The 19,991-nt window shown below is 36.3% G+C and overlaps 1 protein-coding gene across 1 annotated transcript; it reads right to left on the minus strand.

Moving 5' to 3' along the window:
* Positions 1-583: 583 nt before the first annotated feature.
* Positions 584-19,991, minus strand: trpc1 (transient receptor potential cation channel, subfamily C, member 1). The gene is made up of 13 exons (XM_079601755.1): positions 19,508-19,991; positions 18,280-18,434; positions 17,983-18,084; positions 17,545-17,747; positions 16,917-17,048; positions 14,232-14,427; positions 13,279-13,615; positions 9,900-10,039; positions 9,539-9,685; positions 4,610-4,800; positions 4,056-4,257; positions 2,509-2,703; positions 584-1,273 (listed from the first exon to the last, which is right to left on the minus strand). Exons 1-13 carry the CDS (start codon positions 19,671-19,673, stop codon positions 1,046-1,048), a joined length of 2,394 nt encoding a protein of 797 aa, XP_079457881.1. The 5' UTR covers positions 19,674-19,991; the 3' UTR covers positions 584-1,045.

Consider the following 19,991-nt stretch of genomic DNA (forward strand, 5'->3'; position numbering starts at 1 on the left):
TATTTAGTATTTTTTTATTTGTATATTGCCAAATCAATCACATTATTTTCCAGAATCAGATTTGTTTCAAGGTAGTTTTCAGTTGAAATTATGTCCACATGTTCATGTCAGGACATCTGTTTCTAAAATTGCCTAGGGCTCATAGTGCTTGACTGTGAAGGGTAATATTCTAACGTTTAACTCCCCTAATAAAGTCATTAGAATTAAGTAGACTGTCACTGTGAAATGAGTAACAATGTCCCAGTAATGAATAATGAACAGGTGTTGCCATGTAAATGTGGGTACATTTCTGAATGACCTGCTTTTTTGCTGCCAATTAGCTAGAAAGGTAAAGTTTTTTTCAACCTTGAAAGCCTTGCTTACAGTTTACTCATAGATTGAATGACAGTCATAAATAAGTAATAAATAGACATGGGATTTTTGCCTGTCTGCAACAAGAAAACCTTGAGTCAATTAGAAAACGAACCCAGAGTCAGAACAGAGTGAAAGAGTTACACTGTGTCTACACCGGATGCGACCGTTGAGGCCATGAAGCCATTGGAGAACTGATGCTGTTAGGTCACGTGACAGTAACATGCCCAATGCAATAAGTCATTCGAATTTAATTCATACTACCCATATTCATACCATATAGAACAGACTTTTTTTAATGGTCGTGAAGTATGTTTAAATCAAATGTAGTACCTACTCAGACAGAATGCGATTTCGGGAACACTGTGGGTCGTCAAGAGTAGGTTTGAAGAACTCTACTCTAACATAGGTTTAAACACTGAGAACGCTGAAACAGTTACTAAGAACTTAAACAAGTTCAATAGAAAATGTTTCTTTATAATAAATGTTATTTATTTGAAAAGAATTACACTTTTAGAAAACAAGTAGGATGCAAGAATATTACATAAGTTATGGTTGTGGAGGCTGTAGAATAAACAGAGCTTAATATAATTCCAGTAGAGTCCCAGGACTTTTTGTCACCTTACATCTTCCAAAGAAAAAGAAGAAGAGCATTGCTGAACATGCTGGGTCACTTTTACTAAATGGTCATGGCTTAGCTTCTGGGGTAGAACATGGCATATTTGGAAGTGCGGAAGCCCAAAAGGTCCCTCATTTCATTGCGGAACTTGGATAGGTCTTGCCGCAGATCGTTGAGGTTCTCTACCGTGGCCTGGTCAGTGCTCTGCATCTTCTGCCTTGTGGAGGTCAGGTAACGGTGCACTAGACAGCAAATAATCTTCTGGTAGTTCTGGTCTCTTTTATGCTTTAGGTTCTTCCATTCCTGGAAGCAAAAAGTTATTGGTTCATTGGTAGGCTTACTTTAAAGAATAATATTCTAGAGCTCACCCCTTTTTCACTAAAATGGTGCAAGACCCGGTTCTCAGCCAATGTTCATGCTAACCTGTTTTGAAGCGGCCCATTGTTTCCACAGACTTGAGAAATGAATGGTAACAATGGATTATGACGCTACATGTTGTTTATGTGACTACATAACCATAAACAAACATGCCATGGCACGTGTTTGTGAATGTCTTGGGTGGCCTTGGAGGGCCAACATCCTGCAGAGTTTTGCTCCAACACACCTGCCTGGAACTTCTAAAGACCTTGATTACCTGGCTCATTTAGGTTTATTCAGGGTTGGAGCTAAACTCTACAGAATAGTCCCTCCAGAAGCATGAATTAGGCACCCCTGGTTTATGCAAGAGCGGCAGATCTGTGTTATGCTGTTCACAGTACCGAGAATTACTCTTGCGTACCAACAGGTCTCAAACTCTCAAACTTTTTTATTCCTACTCGAGAGACATAGAAACTGAACCCTGTCTGTCTCTTGTGCATGGAAAGAAGGACGAACAGGCACCCTTGGTCTCCAGAGCAGTGGTTTATAATCCTGCACATTTTGTATGTCTCCCTTATTGTGTAGGTCACAACTGATTCGATGATCAGCTCATTAAGTGAAAGCTCTATAAACTGAAATGTGTCAGATAAGAGAGACATACAAAATGTGCAAGAGGATTCAAAACCACTGCTTTTGAGCAATTTTACCCTCCCTCTAGTAGACAACAAAATCTCCAATTATTTCAGGCCCGAACCTCCTTTTCTGAGGTAGAAATGCATGGAACCATTTGAGAATTGGCAATAGCCAGGAACATTTACGTGGAAAGGGGACAAGTAAGGTTCACAAATCCACCTGTTCCAGCACCAGTACAAAGCTGTAAGGATAGGCTGTATTTTGAAGCCACAGTTTTTACTTTAAGCCCTGGACACACCAAGCCGACATCAAAGAACTAGCGGCTACAAAAGCTGACTGTGCCTGTAGAGCACAGTCAAAAAACCCAGACCGCGCCTGACTAAAAAAACCTAAGCCTACCGACGCTCAAAAATTGCCCGACGGCCGACAGTTGGCTTGGTGTGTCCAGGCCTTTCATTTGAAATCGATCGAAATGCAAACTATGGGTACACAGTAAAAGTAAAGTAGATAGATTTTCCCAAATATAAGTTTACATAAGTCTTACATACCTTGAGGCTATTCTGTCTCTTGACCTTGCCTGTGGAGGTGTGGGAACAGACCCATTTGCTCAGGCTGATCACCAGGTAGCACACGGTCTTGGGTGAGGGTAGGATGTTGAAGGGTGGAGGCAGTGTACACTTGTCATCAAAGTAGCTGAGCCACAGCTTAGCCCGAGCAAACTTCCACTCCTTGTCTTCATGGTTCTGCAAGTAGATAAAATCATCATGGTACAACAATGATGCATTCACTACCCATTGCTCATTGCTTGATACAAGTAACCAGAGGTATCTGTACTCATACATGTCTTCCTGAACTAAGGAGTTAAACGAATCATGATACATGTTTTAAACCGCAGGGGTGCTATACTTTGACCTCCCTTTGCACAGGCACAATAGCAGCGAGCAAGTTGACTAGCGTTAAGGACCAAGCAGAGTGAGCGTTTTCAGTTAATTCTTAAAGCTCAACTTCCATAGGAATGAATTGGAAACGCTCGCTCCCGGCAAGCGGAATGTTGACTCATATAAATCGGAGGTGTAGCGACATTTTGACTTTCCGAAGACTAATAATCACCACAATGAGAAGCTCCAATCACCTCTGTCTGCATGTAAAAAGCCAAACCACAGTGACCGGCGGATTTGCAGCCCCACTCGTGGCGACAAGTACGAGAGCCACGGAGATCACAAGGTGCATCAGTGTTTTCATGGCAACCAGGTGTTGTATTTATTTGACTATCTTTTTCTCTAAATGTGTACATGGATTTAAAAATAATAATTAGTTGATTTTTATGGCATATTTTTCTAAATGTGTTCTGTTTTTAGTCTTTCAAGTGTAATGATACAAATTATAACAAATTTAAATCTTGCCTTTATAACAATGTGAAACCCCTGTCACTGTTGTACCTACATTTATTTATGCTATTCCTCTGACTTTTTGTGGATTTGTTTTATAATTTCACTGTAGATTTATTATTTGACAACATATATTTAAATTTTACAAACAAATGTGCAGCATTTTGTCTGAGAAATAATAAAAGGACACTTTTTTGGGGTTTCTGGTCACCTATTTCCAGCATTATATGTGCCAGCAGATTAAACTTTGTTGAAACTAACGGTAATGCTAATGGATAGACCTCCATAAAACCACCGATAAGACTGCATTAATCTCTTTACTGCTCCCATCACGTTTGGAGAACTCGTAGTGCACGGGTTCTCAATGCTGGCCCTCAAGATCTACTCTCCTGCAGAATTTAGCTCCAACCCTAACCAAACTCACCTGCCTGTAACTTTCTAGGAAGCCTGAAGATCTTGATTAGCCTTTTCAGGTGTGATTGATTATGGTTGGAGCTAAACTGTGCAAGACAGTGGTCCCTCGAAGACCAGAGTTGAGAACCCCTGTCATAGTGTATGTGGTGTTAACTCAGGGGGATGGATACTATGGAACTTCATTTGTTTCATTCTACTTGACGTAAACACACAATTATGGTAATTATATCATGTTAAGAAAACACCTATATGATTCACATTTTTGGAATCAAATCATCTCAAGGGTCACTCACAGCAATCTGTCTGAAGCTCTTATGCAGCATTGCCACAAGGAGTTTAGTGAGAACGATGACTACAACAATGTTGTAGGTACCGACGATAAGAGCACCAACAAATGATCGCAGCTCCTCAGTATAGCTGATCCTTGTGACGAACAGAGCCACGTGTGCCAAGGAAAAAATGTACCAGAAGAGGGCATAACATGTCCCCAGAAACCTAGAGAAAGTTGAAGATAAATGATTAAGGTAAAAGATTACATTAAAACAGAGCATTCATATTCTTATGGGCAACATGGAGGCTTGCATCTTTATAAAAATTATTTGTGTCACAAAAATCTGAAAACTGCTTTGTCTGTCAAATACCTTTCAAAGGGGTCATATCATGAGGAAGAGCTCAGAACTCAAAACTTCCACCCCAGTCGAAGAAGAGCATTTATTGAAACTAAGATTGAAAAATTGATATGACCCCTTTAACCTTTTTTTTTTTTTTTTTTTTTTACACCTTTTAAGAAAGACCTTTGAGCAAAAAAATGTACTTCAAATTCTCTAATTATAGTGTAAATAAGTACGTGTGAAAGGTGTCGTTGCTCTGCTGCAGACAGAAGATGCCCTCGCAGTCCTTGGTTTCATTTTTGTTTCTGGATGGATCCTTCTGGTCTTTTCCATACAGCTGTGTCAGGCCGATGGTGAAAGAGATGAGCACGAGCAGGAATAAGCCAAGAAACTTCCCGAACTCTTGTAGCATCTGGCCCATGGAGATCTGAAAAGACAAACACACCGGCCCTTTTACATCAAAGCCTGAGTAGCCCAGACTGACTTGTATATACAGTAGGAGAGATGTTCTTAATAAGGAATATTCCAGGTTAAATACAACATAAATGGTTAGTTCACCTAAAAATGAAAATAATCCCATGATTTACTTGGCCTCAAGCCATCATAGGTGTATGACTTTCTTCTTTCAGCCAAACACAATTGAAATTATATGAAAAAAATATCCTGAAAAATATATGAATCCTGAAAAAAAATATATATAATAGAGCCTTTTGAAGCTCCAAATGGCACATCCATCCATCCATCAAAAGTAATCGGCTCCAGAGGGTTAATAAAGGCCTTCTGAAGCGATGCGTTTTTTTAAGATAAATATCCTTATTTATAACTCATGTTGTTATGAAAATATGTGCGTATTGAAATGCTCAGGAAATATGACGTAAAATTAAAACAACTTTCTGTCTGTGTCGCCTTGACTTCTTAGCTCGCTTTCATCTCATCCGCTTTTTTTCTCGTGGGCCTGCTCATTTGGTAAACTAAACTGAACAGAGTTTAAACTGAACAGCCTCTCTCTCTCACCGACACTGATTCGATGCTGAATCAGCCAAATTCCGACATATGGAACACACTGCAAACCTGCGTGGTTTGTCACAGTCCTTATGATGATGATTATTATTATTTTTTTTTTTTTTGGTTTGTTTTGGTTCTTTCTGGATCTTTACAGACTAGTTACATGAATATTTTTCAAAAAGAAAAAAATACAGAATCTCCAATCGTAGGTGACCTATCCTTTTAACCAGGAATATTCCTTTTGAAATACATATATTTGAGAACAGTATGGGTTGATGGTCATGAAAATAAAAATGTAAAAAAAAAAAAAGTTAAGTAAATATGGCAATATTCTGAAATAAGTTAATTTTAATGTTACATGTCATTTTTAACTAACTTTATATAGCAGACAACAACTAGTCACTGATAAAACTGGCTCGGGTAAATATTTGTTTGACTCATTAGGGAGTAATGGAAGGGGAACATTTCTCGGTAGCAACCTGTACTTACACACTTACAGTAGACTAGCTCTTTTAAGGTGCCTACCTCTATCTGTACTTTAGATTCCACTGGCCTTTCCAGTGTGGGCTGAGGACTAGATTAATACTGCTTGTGTCAAGTCTGACCGGTGAACCAATGTTCTGTGTGTGTGTTTGCTCTGAAACACATTTTTTTTGCAATTAGTGTAATTCATTTTCTTGTCACTCTCAAACCCCTTATCCACATCTAATATTTTTCAATCTTTGTTGAACCGTTGCAGTTGCATTTTTAATCTTCTGTCTCTGATATGAAGCCCTGGTGTCATGCCAAATCCAACCTCAAAGTGATTTCACTGGCTGAAATGAGTATTCTATTTGATGCCTGATTAGAAATCCAATATAATATGTGTTTTTTAACGGTTGCATTCCACTATTTTGTCCTGCTTTAAGACAGGATTCTGGAATGCATTTTTTTTTTTTTTGTAAATGTAAAAGTCTTTACTGTCACTTTTGATCAATTTAATGCATTCTTCCTGAAAGAAAAACGTGATGATCAAATCAAATGTGATCAACTGCAATAGGATGACGCTATAGAAAGTTGAACACATTTGACCATGTTAATAATTCATGGAATTCTGCAGATTCTCCCCAAATATCAGCACAAAATATTGGGGGAAAGCCCACAGATTCCATCTGGACCTGCAAGTGACTACTCCTTTACATCCAAGCAAGTGTGCTATACGTCTTTTAAACTAAAAATAAAAAAGTATACTTTCAGTCAACATTTTATGTACTTCTCAGAAATATTCGTTGCGTACTTCTAAGAAATAAGAAAAGTCTATTTGGCCTATACTTGTACAAGATCAATTTAAAAGTATAATTAAGTATAGGCCTACTTGTAGTTGTGTTTACTCTTTTGATTAAGTATAACCTATTAATACCTTTTTTTTAGATAGTTTTACATAATGTATTTTATTATTATTTATAAAGAAAACAAAAAGTAAATTCCTATGCACACTGGACTTCACAAAAATATACATACTCAATCTACTTAAAGTACAGATAAAAGTATTTCAAGTATATAAATTAATACCTAAATAGGAACTTATACTTAAAGTGCAAAAATAATATATAAATAGTAAACTATAAGTATAATGTTCACTTAAAGTATACTTGCAGAATAAAACTACTATACTAGTACTGAGAGTATACTTCAAAGGGTACTTTCATAAACTAAAAATGTACTACAAGTATTTAACTAGTAAACTATCAGTATTTTTACTTTACCTGTAGTATAGTTGCAGACAGAACAAATGAAAATTGTAGTGGCAAACTAGTTCTGTACTATACTTTAAATGTATACTTTTATACACTAAAAAGTGGGCCAATTTAGTCTCGAGTCATGAAATCATGAAATAGTACACTTACAAATATAAAATTAGTACATTGATATTAGTATACTTACTACATAAAATATGCTTAAAACATACTTAAACCTTACTTAAGTATAGCCTACTTAATCAAATGAACATGAAGTATAATTATTTTTTTGTAAGGACAGGATTTGGCAATACACCAGCCACATACTGCACAGCTTGTATAGGGTTAAAGCTTCACACCCTTACAAAGTTGCACAATTCAGACAGCTGTACTGTACAAACACCAAAATTACTCCTTTAAATAAAGTTTAAGCAGTCAGTTTGACGTCTCAACTCTTGCCCCCACAAAGAGAAATGTGTCCTCAGACGTTTATCCAGAGGTGATTCAGTGTTTTCCACTTGCTATCTTTACTTGGGGAGATTTACTGGACACCCTCAACCAAACAATGAAGCAAGAGGGAGATCCTTGAGTCTGTTTCTTGTCATTCCTGTATCTGTACATCAGATCGTTAGAGGGAGTGACAAAGCAACTATTTAAGCATGTGGGTATACTTGCATTTACAGTAAACCAAAAATACCATGTTCTTTGCTCTAAATATCTTGCGCAGGGTGTGTTCATCCGTGAATCCATTACATCTGAGTGCGTCTGAATGCAACATTCCGACCACACTTCTTGAGAAAATTACTTTTCCATACATCAGCGCCAGACACTGATGTCAGTCTAGAGAGCAGAGAGCCACTCACACATACGCTCAGGACTGACATGGTGTTACTCATGCCAAACACTGAAGTCCTCAGAGAAGAACACGGCATTATGCAACCTCTCTGAAACTACTGCAGAAAGATGTCTGCTGAAAACTGAAGCTGCTGAAGTCGGTTACAAAGCCTGGGTGAATCTAAAAAATATGAATAAATCGTCCTGTTGCTCAGTTGGAAGAGCATGGCACATTGCCAAGGACAAAGTGCTAACATCTGAACAAACAGACGCACGCCTTGACAGTTTAATCTTTAATCTGTTCTTCAAGAAACAAAAAAATGTAGTGTGTGTTAAGTGCTACATAAGAAATAGATTTGTCAAGGCCAATTCAATACAAGTTATAGGACGCCCTCCACAGTGGCTGGGAAGAAAATTCTCCAGCTACTGCGGACAAAGTACCTGCATTTGGCAGGAGGTCGATGATACTTTGTGAGATTCACCCCCAAACTATAAGTGGGACATTTACATCAATAAATCCTTTTAAATAAGAAATGAAACCCCATGGCAGAGGTGAAGAAATGGGGATTCAACCCCATATTCAACAGAGAGATGAAAACTTGCAGAACTGATGAGATGCAGGAAAAATGAAAGAACTTTCTGTCACACGGTATTATCGAGTCGATAGGCCTATATTTGTCAATGATGCTCTGGACCTTTAGCGCTTATTTTGTTGATTCAATATTATTCTTAATAAAAAAAAATAGTAGGCTTTAACTAGAAACTCGCTTGTTAGAACCTTTATTAACAAAAATTAATAAGACTGATGATGATGACGATTTACCCGCGTTGTAACAGATTAAATGAAAGGTCTTTGGATTTAAGAACGAATGCTTGTGGTTCATTATTAATGAAAACACCAACAATAGTAAAATTTGCTTATATTAAACATTTCGATATACATTTAATATTAACTAAAATTTTTAGACGATGTCCGACCTTCTCATCTGACACCAGATGCGCAGCTGAGCGCGAATTCCAGCCCGATGCTTCACATAGTCAGACTCAGCATAGTACAAAAACATGATTTATTTAGGAAAGAAAGTTGCAGAAACTGACCCTTAATGCTCATACTAATTGCTCATATGCCTCTGGACACAGAAGGATTGCATTGGCGTTTGATTGAAATGTAACATCTATGCAAAATAATCCTTGAAACATTTCTCATTTAAGGTCATTCCCGTTTCGAATATGTGATTGTGTATTGTCAACAATAAGCATAAACATTTTGCATTTCCATTTTGTAGTTTGGATCATACATTGCAACATTTAAACTGAAGAATCTGTTATGCTTGACAAATCGGCTAAGTTATGCTATACTGCAGTGCCCACTGACATGCTTTTAAAATTACTGTACCCTTTTGTTGGCCTTCAAACACCTTAAAATGCACATGTGTAGATCGGGAAAAAAAAAATTTTCTCAGGGCACTTGAATCACGTGAATTAATTATATTAATTATATTATACCACTAGGCATTATATGTGAAGAAAAAGCTTCAGTGGTTAAACACTTCACTTGTTCTGGCAGTGAATGGATAATAACTGTTGAGTTGTGGATGTTGTCATTACCTGTAAAGGCCCCAAGATGGAGCTGGTGGTGTACATGAAGAAGAGACGCAGATAGCTCAGAACATTGGCGAAAGCAAAAAGTCCTTCTGCAACCAGGATTGGATGGAACGCATCCCAATCTTTCCTATCTACAACTTTATTCTCACACTGAAGCAGAGGACAAAAGAAAGGTTGGTGTAAATTATTATCAGAGACACTTAAACACAGGAACATTTTAGACAACAAGATTTTACACTTTAGCCAGTGCTCATTAGAGTTATGCTCAAAAGTAAATGATGACAGAATTTTCATTCTTGAGAAAACTAGTGAGTAATGACTTGGCAAAGTGCTCAGAATGAAATGTTCTGGACTGGGTTTATACCTTGCTGAGAGCCACCACTCTTAGGGCAAAGGTGGCCAAATAAAGTGAGTTCATGACGAAACTTAGCTGGTTTCGTGACTCTTCCAGGAAATCTTCCAATCCCTCATACCATAGACGCTTCACATCCGACCACACCATGCCTGCAGAGATAGGAATTTGCCATCAGCACAAAGCAGCGTCCAAGCAGCAAATCACAAATATGGCAGTTTTGAATCACTTCCAGATTCTATGATAATCCCTGCAGGGCTGACACGCAAAGAAACTGACAGAAACGTTTTATGCATTCTTTTTACAATAAGAGCAAACAGCGATAGATGGTCTCTCCACTGGGTGTAAGTACAGTATATAAAAAAAAGTAGAAGATACTATATGCACCTCAGTGTTTTGAATTACATTTTACAACAGTATGCATTAAGAATAACATATTGTGGTAAAACTTTACAATAAGGTTTGTTAGTTAACATTAGTTAACTACATTAGTTAACATTAACTAATAATGAACTGCACGTACAGCATTTATTCATCTTTGTTCATGTTAATTTCAACATTTACTAATACTTTATTAAAATCTTGTTAACATTAGTTAATGCACTGCAAACTAACATGAACAAACAATGAACAGCTGTATTTCTATTAATGTTAACAAAGATGAACAAATACAGTAACAAATGTATTGCACATGGTTAGTTAATGTTAGTTAATACATTAACTAATGAACCTTATTGTAAAGTGTTACCCATATTGTTTACCACAACATATGTTTATATAGTAAAATGATAAATGAAAGCAGTCGACGTGCCAGGCTGTCCAAACAACTTCAAACAACAAGTGCATGAATATTTTCTTCATTTGTATTTCAAATGAATGTGTCTCTGAGCTGGTATGCATTGGGAGTAGGGTGATTTTATGGGATTGGAAAAAGGCTCCACCAGACAATGACAAGTTGAGTTAAAAGCCTTTGACGACAAGACAGGCTATTGGGATTTAGTGCAAATAGACACTCATGAATTTACTCATGTCTATTAGGGCAGGACGATATGAGGCTATATATTTTGCACCATTTTTTTGCTATACCGTTTCTATTGTAATTATCAGAGAGCAAGACTGCTTTACATTATTTACATTTGACAGTGATAAAGAATCATAAATCATGCGTGAATCATTATCAATAAACGGACGTTGTGATTTTTTTTGTGATGGTCCCTATTGTGACGTTTATCAAAATGAAGCGGCTACTCATGCAACGACATTGGAAATGTCAATGCAAGAGGGAGGAAAAGTTATTTTGATTAAAGATTAAGAATACATGACATGACGAACAAAACATTTATAATAAATACTGCAATATTCAATAAAAAAATAAGAATAGTCCATTTTGATTTCATGCTGACTTTATAAGTTGGTTTTTGAAATGGTTTTTACAATTACTTGTCGCAACTTACCACATTAAAAGAATAGTTGACCCAAAAATCTGTCATCGTTTATTTTGAAGAATGCTGGTGTCCAAACAACATTTTATGGACTCATTGTATGGACTAAAGACATTTTTCAAAAATATATTTTGTGCTTTGTAGAAGAAAGAAAGTCATACAGGTTTGGAATAGCGTGTGGGTGAGTAAATGACTTTGAATGGGGCTCAGCGAGAATCAAAAGAAGTATTTCATTCATTACATTGTGCAAATAATTATTTTGTTACATTTTGTACAGCTAAAATAACTCTATTGTGATAATGCTGTTGTAGATTTAGAAATACTTTAGTTTAGTTTGAGGAAGCTTAGCGATAAGGCAGAGGTGACAATAGATATACCACAAAAAAGCACAAAACTCGCTGAACTAGTTTTAAAGACAGTTGAACGTGGTAGTCGGTTGACATTTTGATGTATGAAAGTACACTGGAGGGCTTGTGGTTTGGAAACGGTCCAGTTGTTTTGGAGATGGCTGAAATCAGCTCTGATGGGCTTTTTTATGATTATAATTTGTAAGGTGATTCGTACATGTTGGGCCTGTTATTAAAACCGCAGTCAGCAACATCGTATTAAGCTGGAAAGGACGCTGATGTGATGAGAGTAAATTGCACATCTAAAGAAACATTAGGTACATTATATTTGCAGTGATGTATATTCTTAAAGGGATAGTTCACCCAAAAATGAAAATTCTGTCATTTACTCATTTGTCATTTACAACAACTTGAGGTTTGTTCCAAACCTGTATACATTTATTTCTTCTGAAGAACGCAAAAGAAGATATCACGAAGAATGTTGGTAACCAAACAGTTGATCGGTCCCATTGACTTCCACATTTTTTTTTTCCTATTTTCTATACTAATGAAGTCAATGGGTTCCCATCAACTTTTTGGTTACCATCATTCTTCAAAATATCTTCTTATGTGTTCAGCAGAAGAAAGAAATCCTTACAGGTTTGGAACAACTTGAGGGTGTGTAAATGATAATAGAATTTTTTAAAGCTTAAGTGTAAAAAAATCATCTTCCTCCCTCTAGTGGTCTTCATGCAGTCTAAATTTACTTCAATTGATCATGTGACATTCTCTTAATCAGGGAGCACAATAAACCATACAAATTCAAAATTTACAGCCATTTGAGGCCATAAATACTTAAAAGGAAATAAGACAAAAACTAAAACAAGTGCCGTGCCATTAGCAACATGATACCCAGTGGTATCATAGTAACGCACTCTAGAGATATTCTAACCACTAGCTTTGTTTCTCACTTCCGCATAAAAAACATTATCTATGTAATTTATCAGTCATACTAATGGTGCTGTAAAATTATGAAGAAAAGATGGACGAACTGAATGTATATACTGCGTATAAGTCTAAGGCTCGTGGCGTGGGTCCATTGTAATAATTTATCTGACTTCATAAATATAATCTTTACAAAGGTAGATTTGAAAGAATTTTGCAATTGAGACTTCATTGAATGTTTCATTGAATTTGAGAATGTAGGCTGGCACAGACTGGATCCACAACATGAACCTCTTAACATGTATTTCAAGATTCGGAAATGGGGGGGGTCAACAACCGGTCAACAACCGATCTACAAGTGTGAACACACCCTTACATTTATATGAATTTTTAAAATCTAAATGTTACAAATGGACATTTGATGGACAGCGTACTTCTGCTCTACAGTCTATGCAGGATTACATCACCAAAGTGTGGACTCGGAAGAGCACCGCAAGGCCTTAGGGAGGAATTCATGGCACTTTATGATTTGTTAGATAATACAAGATAATACTTGATTCATCTTTTTCTGCTGAAACAACGATCACAGCAAAACATTCTTGTTTGTTAGAAAGCAGATGCCAAGAAAATAATAGATAAAAGTGTTCATGTATGTACACAAATGCCGCCCATCCTCACCTATGATCCAGAGAATGAGAAGGTAGTCTATCGGCTTCAAAGGGGGACACGTTATGTTCTTCGTAGAGTCAGTGTAGAGCAGTGAATTCAGGTTTAGAAGCAGTAGGAAGGTGAAGTAAGATGCACTGTGAATGATAAACTTGATGAAAGGTGTGTGGATGACCTGGCCCACACGAGAACGAGGTCCCATCAGGTAGCAGACGGACAGCAGCGGCCACAGCAGAACAACACTCAAAACATACAGGATCTTTAAGCATGTGTGCTTGCGGCGGTAGCTCGCCATCTCGCCAAACCACACCGTGTTCAGGAACTGCTGACAATTGGACTGGGCGACAAACTACAGGTCAGAAAAAGAGAAAACACATTACAAAAAAGACATGTATATGGTCTTTTCTTATAAAATAAAAGCTGATATATCTGTCAAGTCATTTAATCTGACAATATTTGTCTATTGATTAAGCAAGTTAACCAAGGGTGCATTTCCTAACTATGATTGCAGATTTTGTTGTTAGCAATGTTGTAATATAGTAATTTAAGCAACATATTTAATGATTTGGTGTTTCCCAGAACCATAGTTCCAAAGAACATTCACAAACAGCATCACACACTTCCACAGCTCTTGACCTGAAGCATTGTTTTTTATTTTTTTTTGTATGACTTGTGGACTAAATAGATCGAAATAGGGCGAAATAAGGAGCATCTTTTGCTAGCATGCTAGCATCTTTCATTCCATATATTTATATACACAAATTTCATTGATTCATTTCATTCGATTGTGCGACATCTTAAAAATAAAGGTTCTTTAATGGTATCTTTGGTTCCATAAGTAGTTAATTTTCCAACGATGCATCATATATGGTACTTAAGCAATGTGTCACATCGTTGTATGAGAAACGCAGACTAGGCTTGAGAGGACACAAGCACAGTAAGTTTTGTTAAAAATTCCCATTAACCTCTTTTTGGTTGTATTTGATGGCCAGTTTGAGGCGACTGAGAGTCATGCGTTCCTCCAGCAGGCCTCTCTTGTCCACTTGGTCTTCACTGGACGTGTGGTTCAGTATGACTTCCAGTTCGCGAGAGTTGCGGGCCTGAGCCAGCAGGTCCTTGGCAAACATCTTGCACTGCTGGGCAAGTTCTTCATAATCATTCCTGTAATAATTTAAATGAGACCCAGAATGAGCAGTAGAAGGAATTTCTTCTACACTCTTACAAATAAAGGTTCTTTTGGCATCTGTGTTTCCATGAAGGACCTTTAACATCCATGGAATGTTTCCATTGCACAAAAAGTTTTTTTTATTGTGGAAAAATATTTTTTTTAAATGTTCTTTGTATGTACAAAATGGTTCTTTCTGTTCACTGAAAAGCTCTTCGGGGAACCAAAAATGGTTCTTCTATACCAGGGGTTTTTAACTGTGGCCCCAAATATCTACTTCCCTGCAGAGTTTACCTCCAACCTTAGCTGTGTTCGAAATCGCCCCCTATACCCTCATTCACTATTCCCTACATTAATCCCCTAAAATACTGTGAAACTGTATTTTAGTATTTTGTATTTTAGAAACTCCAGTAGTAATGAAAACATGTATCTTGAACTCTGTCATGAAAAGCATGTATAAACCTTAATTTAACAATTTAATAATCAATTAAAAAGGAATTTATACGGGTGTGGATTTCAAATATCAACATTAGTTTAAATACGTTTTTGAAAACGATACCGTTATTGCGTTCATGTAAACTACAAAAAAGCAAACTTGAGAAAACAGCTACGGCATGCGCATGCATATTACGTGTTCAGTCGTGTTTCTTTACAAAGTGGCATCGCCAACTACTGGCCTGGCAGCAAAATACAGCATTTTTTGTCGTTTCCGCAGATCCGTGAACGTGAAGCGTTTGACAACGTTGCCGTCTGTAGGCTACTCAAAAAATGCAAAGTAAAAACGCTTCTGTTTTTAGTATATTGTTGTTGTGTAAACATAGGCTACCCTACAATTTAATTCGGATTGTAAGGGGTGTTTATAATTGAATCGTTCTGAACAGAAACGTTTATTTGAAATGGCCATTAACTGATTAATGCTATTTTATCATTCTGTTTAATATTTTAATTTGGCAGTCAACCAACCATGAATTCAAATAGTTAAATTCGGACTATGTACCGGTACAGTAAATGTAATATTGAAGCATAGCCTATCCAACGTGAGTGAAATGCCCGCACTCAGCAAGTCATCATATAAGTCGCAATGGCAATGCGCTGGTGTTGGTTTTTCCGAGGATATAGGCTATACGTCACCAACCATCAAGCATTAGGCCTACATTTCAGTGAAAATGAATAACTGAATAAATGAATGTTGTCTGTTTTATAACCAGCGAAAATAGCAGGATATAGAACATGGATTCCCACAATGTCACATCATGCACTTAAAGAGCTTTTGTGAACAGAGAAAACAGATTAAAACTAAATATATGAAAAGTAGGCCTATACGCAAAATCACTTAAATAATTATAGATTAACAAAACGAAAGGAAAATTTTAGCTGCGTTTCGGTTCAGTTTCGTTGAATACATTTGGATAAAAAAGCTTGTTATAAAAATGATGTTGTATTGGCTATGACTAGACAGCAAATACAAGACTCTCTTCATGTTTTTGAGTAGAGAAAATGGCAAAAAATTCTTAAAAAACATTATTAACCGTTTTAAAGACATTAAATATGTAAATATTAAATATGTTCGCAAATATGTAAAAAAAACTCTAATGAAACCAGATGATTGTCAGAACGGTAATAATACAGAAGAAATGCATGAACAGAAACGTTAAAATACTGATTCTGCGTATGTGAGAATCAGTATTTGAGTGAACCGATTGATTTTTTTTTAGTTTGAGATCCGATTGAGAGGACATATAAACACTTGACAATGATGTAGAAGCTGTAATGGCGTATGGCACGATGAACGTGCTGTTGTTGTTGTTAAATGAAGTGTCATAAATGACTGTCGTGTCATTCTAAAATTCTCCTTCCACTTATTGTCTGTGAAGTGGAGCAGGACAACGTCCCATCAGTCCTTGTTTTGGACTTTCATCCTCACCTTGCTTTGAGCGCAGGAATGAGCGTTTTTATTGCTTGATAAATATAAGCAGCATGCACAACGATTCATGCACGTCGTCTCTTAATTAGGACACGAAATAGATAAATATAAAGTCTGCTCTTTAAATTGAAGAAAAGAAGCAATTTAGGAGAATAGTATGAGCAAACAGTGGGTAACTCGTGTAAAAAAAAAAAAAAAAGATTTGAAGCTTGTGACATAAAACGCGCACATCAACCATATAACCTTATTTAGCAGTTATGTAAACACTTGGTTTCAATTCAATTAATTAATTAATTCCGCTTGAAACAAAAGGTGTCTCCATATAAACATAGATAGTGGTTCTCAGAAATCACTTTAACTGCACCTTTAACTCAATATGATCAGGTGTCTAACCATTGGCAAAAATCCTGGTTCTTTCTACAACAGAACAACTTTTGTCCCCAGTAAATTAATTGTTATCAAAATGCATGCATCTGTAAAATATAATATTTGCTGCTCTTTAGCTCTCTCCTTTAGCAGTTATCCCTATGAGACCTCTTTCTCGAATCACTCTTCCATTACCGAAACTCCACTTCCACCAGGCTCAGCTCTTTCAGATCAGTGCTGAGCTCGAATGCTCTCAGAATGGGGTCTTCTTCTGTAAGCATGATCAAGGATGGGCTGGCAAGGCACCGGTAGATATCTAGACGGAACCTGCGAGAGACACGATGGAGGAGGAAGGAGAGCACTAAAAACATTGCTGTAAACATACTTTAGCATGTCTGTTTGTTCTTATCAAATGTATTTATAGGTGCATTTTCAATAGGGACTACTTGAAATCCCTAAGTATGTAGGTTGAAATGTCTTACGTGTCTTTGAATAAAGATCCGACTATGTCCCTGATAAGCCTTCAACGTTTTTTCAACTTTGAACTAAATCTTAATTGTTCTCTAAAATGCTTTTCTATTTTTTTTCTATACAATTTTGTTTTAAAGATATAAATACATAATTAATTTTAAGAACTCTGGATAGGGAATATGGGGAAATTATTAAATAAATGTATAGATTACAAAAATAAAAAATATATACTGTATATAGGCTACAGTATACAATAAGAAGACGCAATACTTTTTTTTATTTTTTTTTAAATGTCCGAGTAAGAGAAGTTAAATCAACCAAATGGTTTGATTGATTCGATAAAAATCATTACCTTGAGTGGCGAAGACTGTCCTTCTTGTTCTTGGCATTACAGAGGGTGCACTCGCACCCTACAGCGTGGGGTCGGGGCAGTGAGATGTCTTGCTTTAATAGCATGGTCAAAATCTCATAATTGTTCCTGTGGGCAGCAAGAATGACTGGAGCAACATCCATGGTGGTGGAATACTCTGGATTTTGAATGCGCTGAACTATTTTCTAAAAAAAAAAAAAAAAAAAGAACAATGCAATATGAAATTTTGAAACATGAATATTTACTGATATATTACTGATAAAATACTAATATTTAGTCAATCAAATATGAGAAATTCTTCCAAAAAGGGCATATGTGTGCCAGACGCCTGGCTTTTTTTCCACTATTTGTTTAACTGTTCAGTTCAGTTAACTGGTAGTTTATATATATTTAAAATATATAATTGAAAAAAAGACTAACCAGAATAGAAGGCTTGGAGGAACTCCTGGGCCGATGGTTTAGCAGGATGTCAACTGCTCCTACCACTTCTGAATCAATAGCCACTAATAATGCATCTGTGGCCTGCACGCACACACACACACACACACACACACACACACACACACACACACACACACACACACACACACACACACACACACACACACACACACACACACACACACACACACACACACACACACACACATCCCAAATTAACAGATTGGTTTTATATAATATGTTATGCATGAGATGAGGACATGGGTGTTTGCTTACCTGACAGCCATGGTCCAAGAGCAACTGCAATATGTCTAGATTCTCATTTTCGATTGAAATGGTGACAGCATCTCTCCCAAGTACATCTACACAGTTAATGTTTAATTCACCATGTCGTTTCTCCTCCAGAAGTTTCTTTACCATGTAGTAGTCTCCTTAAAATGCAGTTACGTAAAAATACAGGTTCAATAGTTTATACAATGACAACTAAACGTTATCAGCAAGAGAGGACAGTGGTTTGTGATGGAAAATAATATTGCCCTTAAAGGAGAGATATCCTTCCCTGAGCCATTTTAGGATTTCTTTATATGGTAGCAACTGACTGTCTGCACAATGTAACCCGAGGAAATTCATTAGTTTTCCAAGCTGTTTCTGGAATGTTTGGAAATAAATACGCAGCGCATTTCTGTTTAACGAAACACTACATGTAAGTATGAACCAGGTCTGAGCCATCAGTCAAGCTCTCAAAATCTGCTTCTCTCAAAACTAATAGCTAGAACCTCACTAGTAGTATGTGTAATGTAAAATAAATATGCGAAATTCTTACAATCCATTATTTTATTACAATTATTTTAATTGTATACAATTACTCCTAAACCATTCGAAATAAAATCTCTACGGTCAAACGTTTAACTCATTTTTTTTTAGTTAACTAAACTACTTCTTCGTCTCTGTTCTAATCTAAGGCATTTTGAAACTTTCTATTCTAGCACTTCTTATGTTACTGTTTTTCTACATGTGACCATTTTATTAAACGTAAAAAAAATCCTCTAAACTATCTCTAAATTAATATTAGGTCATAAATGTACTATATTATTAGCAATCATTTGATAATATATATATATTAATAAAGGTTATTAATAAAATAATATAAATATAACAATGTTGAATATATATTCAAATAATTATGTGTGTGTGTGTGTGTATATATATATATATATATATATATATATATATATATATATATATATATATATATATATATATATATCGGTTTTTTATATACACACACTAGCCTTTCATCAGAACTAAATATTTGATATTAGAGCAGAATTATTTTAATAAAACAATAATAAATAATAGAAACAATAAAAAAGTGAATATACTATAAGTATTTTGTTTATACCTCAAAATGTATCTAACATAAATATAACCTAATATATTATTATTGTTGTAATATACAATATATATTTAAATACATTCGTATTGTAATGGTAAATCAACTTACCCTTCTCGCAGGCCAGCAGAAAGAGCTTCTCGTCCAGAGTGGTCTCCTCCTTCACCTCTCTGACGTCTTTTAACGTCAGATATTTATCCGGTGAGGACACGTCCGTGCCCTGATATAGAGCAGCCATTATAACGGAGAGAGAGTACGGCAAAGCACTGATGTGCATCCCACTGAGCAGATAATTACACCTTTATACACATGAAATCACGAAATAAAAATAAGAGTCCTGGTCAGTCCTGATGAAAACGATGTTACTCGCTCTGATAAGGCCCTCACTATAATGAGAGATTGACTCCTGTCAGAGCTCTCTATAACATCCGCGTTTCGGCTTATGTGTGTGGTACGATAGAGAAAACATCCATCAGCATGAATGACGATATTCTAAAGGTTTTCATAACCAAATCTTCCCCAAACGATAGTAAACACAAGAAGAGGCAGGCGCATCGCGATGTTCTGTTGAGCTGGTGCTGATGATGCTGTAAAT

The sequence above is a fragment of the Phoxinus phoxinus genome (assembly GCF_949152265.1).
Source record: "Phoxinus phoxinus genome assembly, chromosome: 24".
Classification (NCBI taxonomy): Eukaryota; Metazoa; Chordata; class Actinopteri; order Cypriniformes; family Leuciscidae; genus Phoxinus; species Phoxinus phoxinus.

Coding starts and splice junctions, on each gene's coding strand:
- trpc1 (XM_079601755.1), bottom strand. CDS start 19,673: ATGCACATCAGTGCTTTGCCGTACTCTCTCTCCGTTATAATGGCTGCT. Junction 18,085..18,279: donor TCTTGGACCATGGCTGTCAG/GTAAGCAAACAC, acceptor GTGTGCGTGCAG/GCCACAGATGCATTATTAGT. Junction 2,704..4,055: donor AGAGCTTCAGACAGATTGCT/GTGAGTGACCCT, acceptor ATCTACTTGCAG/AACCATGAAGACAAGGAGTG.